General features: G+C 40.0%; 1 protein-coding gene across 2 annotated transcripts; it reads right to left on the bottom strand.

The window, feature by feature from the left end:
* Positions 1–3,157: 3,157 nt before the first annotated feature.
* Positions 3,158–5,050, bottom strand: LOC148015967 (uncharacterized). 2 transcript variants are annotated; one of them, XM_087664658.1, is made up of 2 exons: positions 4,933–5,050; positions 3,158–4,467 (listed from the first exon to the last, which is right to left on the bottom strand). In XM_087664658.1, exon 2 carries the CDS (start codon positions 4,424–4,426, stop codon positions 3,767–3,769), a length of 660 nt encoding a protein of 219 aa, XP_087520784.1. In that variant the 5' UTR covers positions 4,427–4,467; positions 4,933–5,050; the 3' UTR covers positions 3,158–3,766. The 2 variants fall into 2 exon arrangements, with proteins under 2 accessions (XP_087520784.1, XP_087520783.1); XM_087664657.1 differs by having other exon boundaries at positions 4,888–5,030.
* Between the last annotated feature and the right edge of the window lie 1,622 nt (positions 5,051–6,672).

Genomic DNA, 6,672 nt, shown 5'->3' on the forward strand with positions numbered 1-6,672 from the left:
TTGCAACAGCAACTTATCTTTAAATCCTAGAATTAAATCTAAATATCTACTCTAAACTTAGTTGTAAGGAAAGATTTGGCAATGTTGGAAATAATTCTTTAGATCCACTCCATTCTGACTTTTATTGACTTTCTTTAAAGGTCAGTGGCTCAAAACACTTCCAAATTCCTACTTTTGTTCCTTCAAGTCCCTGCATGTAGGTTCCACCCCCACAATGAGTTTGTGAATTGCTTTCTATTCATCTAGTTACTTGTTTCATCTAGTGATTTTATACTTGTTTCAAGATTTCTTATTGATTCTATTGTTAGAACTCCCAATCCATCTTTTGTTTCAAAACATGGTTGAGCACAAAGAGAATAGTGGATTAAGGGGGGAAGAAGAAGAACATGAATGCAACCAAATGTTATGGAAGAAAACTTGATTGATTGATTGTTGAGCAAGTACATATTTTTACAGCTTTGTAGCTTGGGCACACACCTCACACTTTTCTTATGGGATTCAATTACATGTGCTTCTAGCATCGTACATATATTTTAATTACCCCCCCCCCCCCCCCCCCCCCTTTTAGTGCTAGCTCTTCCTATAGACAAGTGCACCTAAGAGTGTAGGTTCCCCTTGAATGCCTACAAGGCCTCTAGCTCATGTAGTGTCAAACAAAGTGTAGGAAATATTTGCAAGACATATTTAGAACATTCTTCATAAGATGTTGAAGATTTTTGTACAATATTTGCCTTTTGGTTCCAATAATCTTTGTGTTGTAGATTCTACAAAATAATTCATGAAGAAGAACCTTTACTATAAAGTGCAAAGATTGTGGGGTTTGATGTAGTCTCTTGGGCTTTCTCCTTGATTTTACTCTCTTATTGATGCAAAGCAACTTCCATTGAGTTGGTTTTCTATTTGGCACATTCCTCAAGGTTGCTACCACCTACTCTTAACATTTGTTAGGTTTATCCACACTATTGACTAGCACGGTAATGGCTCCATCTTCTTCAATATCTTTGCAAATGGAAGAGGGTTGCACCTTTAGATTGTTGAATTTATTGATGAGTGATGTTAGGGAGTTAAGTCCAATTTGAAAAAGTCCATCAAAAGATTTATTTTTGAATTTTTTGCTTGTGAGCCAAAGATTTTATCGAGCTCTTCTCACGCTGCTTTGGTCCCTTTTATGCCTAAAATGTGGTGGAATACATCATCTAAATGACCCCGTGCAATAATTCCGAATGCTTTTATTATTATTTTTCTTTGTTGCGGGTCATTTAGGATATTCTACTTCTTCTCAGACAACTCCCATAAGTCCTTGTGCTTGAGATGGTACATAGTTTTCATCTTCCATGTATAAACCTATCACCATTAAATTTTGCCATTGCTTCTATTTCCAATATTTTTGGTGAATGGAGAGGGCTTACTGGTGACTCATATGGCAATGTCTATATCTAGTTACAACAAGATATTCTATGGAAGTTACAAGGAGTTTTGATATATTTTAATGATGAGTACTTGTATACAATAACACTTTTATGAACTTTCAATTGCTTACAAGTATGAACTACCCTTAAGAGAGGTTGGTTTTTGACTCGAGTGTGAATGCAAGATGTAATGTGAATGAATCAATTCAGCAGATGTAGTATAAATGGGGCTTGATCATGAACTAGTTTGAGCAGCCAATGTGAATGAGGCTTAATAATAACTAGTTCAAAGAAGAGAGATGTGAAAAGCGATTTTTTAAGAGACTTATTTTAGCCTTATACGATAAGGCTATTTTGATTAAAGGAGAAAAACCTTATCTTTTGTAGCAATGGTTGTTTCCAATGGCATTAATTTGAGCAGGATGGTGGCATGTACTTGCAGGTAGCACCCAACCTTCAATCTCCACTCCTGAATCTTGAAACATAGGCTATGAAACCCACTACTTGGACTCTTGAATCTTGAAACATAGGCTATGAAAGCTCCCACAACTACACAACCTCTAGGAAAGAGGCCATGATACCATGTTTCAAAACATGGTTGAGCACAAAGAGAATAGTGGATCAAGGGTCTTAGTATAAGTTATGCCATTTTATTGTCCAAATATATTGATTTTGGCAAAATGTTAACTCTAGATCCTCCATCTAGTAACACATCATCAAAAACTTTACTCACATGACAAACTTGTATAGTAAGCACTCTATGATCCACTATATACATCTAAGTTGCAATAGTTGTTTTACATTCAGTATCAATTTTACTCACCTCCACAAAGTTTTTTAGTATTTCTATTGATGCTCCAATATTTGCAACAGCAACTTATCTTTAAATCCTAGAATTAAATCTAAATATCTACTCTAAACTTAGTTGTAAGGAAAGATTTGGTAATGTTGGAAATAATTCTTTAGATCCACTCCATTCTGAAAGATATGTGGCTAAAAAACACTTCCAAATTCCTACTATTGTTCCGTGTAAAGTCCTTGCATGTAGGTTTCACCCCCACAATGAGTTTGTGAATTGCTTTCTATTCATGTAGTTACTTGTATAAACCTCAAGATGCGGTGCTATGCTGGAAAATATGGCTTGAACAGAATTGGAAAGGAATATTCGATTGTAGGGGTTGCGCGAGCTCTCCAGTCGGTAGGGGAAGAGTGTGGAGATGAAAAACACACATCCATTCATTTGTCATCATCAAACCGGCTTTCTTTTGCAACCACCAAAAGTAATAGAATTTTGGAATGGCCTTGGAAATGCCTGGCAAGTCGACAGCCAACACCACACTGGAAAACAAGGCAAAAGGGTACCTTGCTCTCAAAAGGAGAGGCACGGACTCCCGAGAGAGAGAGAGAGAGTCTAGAGAGAGAGAGAGAGCCTAGAGGACCTGCAAAAATCACAAGAGCAATCCCAGACAAAGACGCTTTCTTCCGCCTGACAAGCCAGACAGCAAAGACAATCTCACACTCATTATGGGGCATGTGTGGCCTTGGCCTTCCACACATGTTAAAAAAGGCTGTGACTGCTGCACTCTCTTTCCCCCCCTTCTGCCTATCCATCCAGTCTTTGTACCCCCAACGACCATGGCTTCCATCTTGTCTCTCCTTTTGATTTTTTTTAACTTAAAAAAAAACAAACAAGTAAAAGGCTGAATTACTTAGAAGAGAATGAATATATGCTCACATGTGCCATATTGCCGATTCGCCATTCAAAACTGGGTATACAGAATGTTTCCTTCTTCCCTCCAAATTTTACAAGATACTGGGCTTTTTTTCTTTATTTGTTAAAAAAGTCATGGACCTGAGTGGACATAATTGAGAAGTCTGTTATCGGCCTGGGTGAACATACTCTTAATACAAAGGGTCTCTCAAAATTAGCAAAAGTGCGCTCAAGTTACTTGGTGGTTTTGCTGGAGAGTGCAAATCCATGGTAGTTTTTGGGATGCACATGAGCCTTCAAAACACATCAGACTGAAGCTACTATCAACACTACTGTACATGTTTACTTGGTGGTTTTGCTTGAATGCAGATAGTTTTTGCATTGATGAGCTTCTGAACAGAAAACAACTGCTCTTGATTATGGAGGTTGGTGAGAAAGGATATGCCCAACTTCCACAGCAGATGGCAAATGCCCAAGCAGCTACTAGATATCTTATTACAAAAGGGGAAGGGTATATATATATACAGCTTAGAGGAAGGAGACCCAGTAACAAGTGATGGGTTTGCCAAAAAATTATAATGTAGTGCTTGCCTTGATAATTATTGAAGACAGGATTAGGAATGGCCCTGGATGTGATAATGTGGGCTTAAGTCTTTGAGGATTCCTTCAAGGAGAGGACTAAGCCAGGCCTTTGATGATGGCCAGCCTCATGCACTGAGACAGGGAAGCTGATGTGAGGGGAGGCAAGCCTGACATGGGACTCACAGTTCTGCCAGCAGCCATCATCAAAGTTCAGGGAGTAGCTGAGGGGGTCGTAATGGAAGGAGAGGGAGGGCTTGCACCAGCTCATGTGCCTGGCCTTGGCTCTCAACTTCCTGGTGAGCTGCTTCCAGAGAGGGGGAGGCCGGTAGAATGCATAGTCATGGTCTGATGCTGCCGCAGATGCCGATGCTGACACCGAGGCCGAGGCCGTGCTCCATGCCGATCCCACCTTCCTTCTCTTCCTGAGATGGTGCAGGCCTTCCAGCCACCATCTGATGCAGAGCCACCCAGAGCAGGCATTCTTCTTTGTGAGGAAAGACACATCACATTTGGCAGGGTTACATGCAGCAGCAGCATCATGACCATGACCATGACCACCATCTTCTGCTACTGCTGCTGCTGCTGCTGCTGTTTTATTTGGTGGCCTTGCCCAGCATAGGTAGCAGCCCCCAATCACCATGGATAGAGGTGGCCTCTGCCTCTTCATGTGTGGTGCTGATGGTGGCTTGCCTGCAGCTCCCTGTGCTGATGCTGCAGCGTCCATGACAAGCCCAAGCCTTCAGAATGACTAAGGCACTGATAGACCTGAGAGGTGGAAGCAACCCAAGAGACTGTTAAAAGTGCATGAAAAGAAGGGGCAGTCAAAACACAAATAGTGAAGGAAAGCCATGAGAGGCCCAGTCTATATAACAAGGTCTAGGGTCAAATAACCAACAAAAAGGCCCCAAAAAATGAGGGGGTAGCAAAGGAGAGGTGGGATGAGTGGGTTATTATGCAGGTATAACGGCAAAGCAAAAGCACCTGCAAGCATACATTCTACCTTTCTAAAGCCACTACAGGCACACATGATAGAGACCCTCCCTTTCACCGAACCCAACAAAGTAACTCCCCCTTTCTCATAGGCTTTGCCTATGCAAAAACTCTAGCTTCATGACATACCACCACTCAACCATGCCTTTAGCAATTTTACTAATCAAGCACTCCTAAGTGCCCTTAGCAACTTACCAATCAAGTGCCATCCCTTAGGTTCAAAACCCACATCTGACTCACCTCGTGCTAGTCTCACCTCTGGGTGAAATGTGAGTGTTATTCCCATCAATAAGTATTGCCAAAAGGCACAATAACCACATTATTAAGTATCTCCCCCTTTCACCTTAGTGTCCACCTTAGCAAAATTCCCCCCCCCCCATCAAGCCCAACCCTCCTTTATATTCTTACATCATGTCCCGCTCCTAATAACAACAAGATCCCCCTTAACACTCTCTCCCCTTTATCAAGCCCAACCCTTCCCTTTACATTCTTACATCATGTCGTATTCCTAATAATGAGATCCGCCTTAGCACTCTCTCCCCTTTATCAACCTAAAAGCCTTATCAAATTCAGTTATCCTCTAGGTCAATTGTATATCCACACCAAGTAGTGGAAGCCACGCTAAAAAATATCCACGGATAACCTTGATTTGATAATTCAATGTATGACTCACAAAAGAATGCTTATTTTTCTTTAACTTTCAATGGAAGGGACGAGTTTGGTAAAGAGAATGATACAACAACATAACTATTAGACCATCTTTCTCTAAGAAAGCAAGTAGTATTGGGAGAGACATGTGCATACAATAATAAGATCAATTCCAAATATTTATAGTTATCCATGAATATCGCTATTATAACAAAGACATGAGGTTAGAAGTAGGTTTGTTTACTTGCCAAAGCAAGTGATCACTTCCTTATGGACACTTCCCACACACCACAAACAAGTGTGTATATGTGAGTAGTTTCCATGTAGAGAAACCTTACCTAATGTTCCACCTAAATCCCCTTGCATTTTGACCAAACTTCTTTGGAAATGGTGGCACACTCTCACCAAAGATTCCAAAGACAAAATATGTATCACACGCCCCTCGAGATGTCGATTACAAGTGCATACGTATGATTTTAAAAGCAACGAAAGGCTTATTCATTCTATGTGGTCATGCATTACATGGTGCTTCTCTTTATATCATACCCATTCCTCTAATCAGTAGGCCTTTGAGCCTAATAATTTGGCAAAGGCTTATAGTGACAAGCTTAAGCATTCACATTAATACTTTGGAAATATTATCATTGCCTAGACAAATGGTACATAGTTCTCAAGAACTTGGCCTTTATCCATGTCAAAATCGCAAATGCTTGGTCGGTATGATTCCCAAATATACTTTTCTGCATGGCCAATCTAGTTGCAATGAATTACTTTTTAATGGTCCTCACTATGCTCACATACACATGTCTTCCTTATCAACAATTATTACCAACTTTAAGTCATAGTCAATTTTAAGTAAAGTTAGACATCAAGATCGACATTCATAAACCTAACGTCTTTGTGCCTTCTAAGCCATGTTTACTTTTTTTGATGCATCCACATCAAGCATTTTTCGCAATTATTGCTTGGTTTGCTTAACCCTTAATCACATTCAAGTATAATTACCTCTCTAGGAGAAGAGGTGGGGATGAAGCCTAAGCCATGTACATCGTTATCCACTCATGGTTCATTTAGTTTGCAAAATGGGCAATCCAAGCTTGTAAATTTTGCATTTCATTTTTTATGGTAGGTATTTTAACACATTAGTGACCTAGGTGGAACTAACGAGTAAATGCTCCAAAGTGTTGAACATTAACACATGCTCCACAATGCCATTAGCTTATAAATACTTGCAACGATGTGAAAACATTTATTTCTTAACAAGCATTTTGTTCGTACAGCATGAAATGAACGCTAAGGTGGTTGGGTATTGAATGTTACTTTTTCACCGAA

The sequence above is a fragment of the Lygodium microphyllum genome, chromosome 23 (genome assembly GCF_053477565.2).
Source record: "Lygodium microphyllum isolate KBCC chromosome 23, Lygodium_microphyllum_v1.1.10, whole genome shotgun sequence".
NCBI lineage: Eukaryota > Viridiplantae > Streptophyta > Polypodiopsida > Schizaeales > Lygodiaceae > Lygodium > Lygodium microphyllum.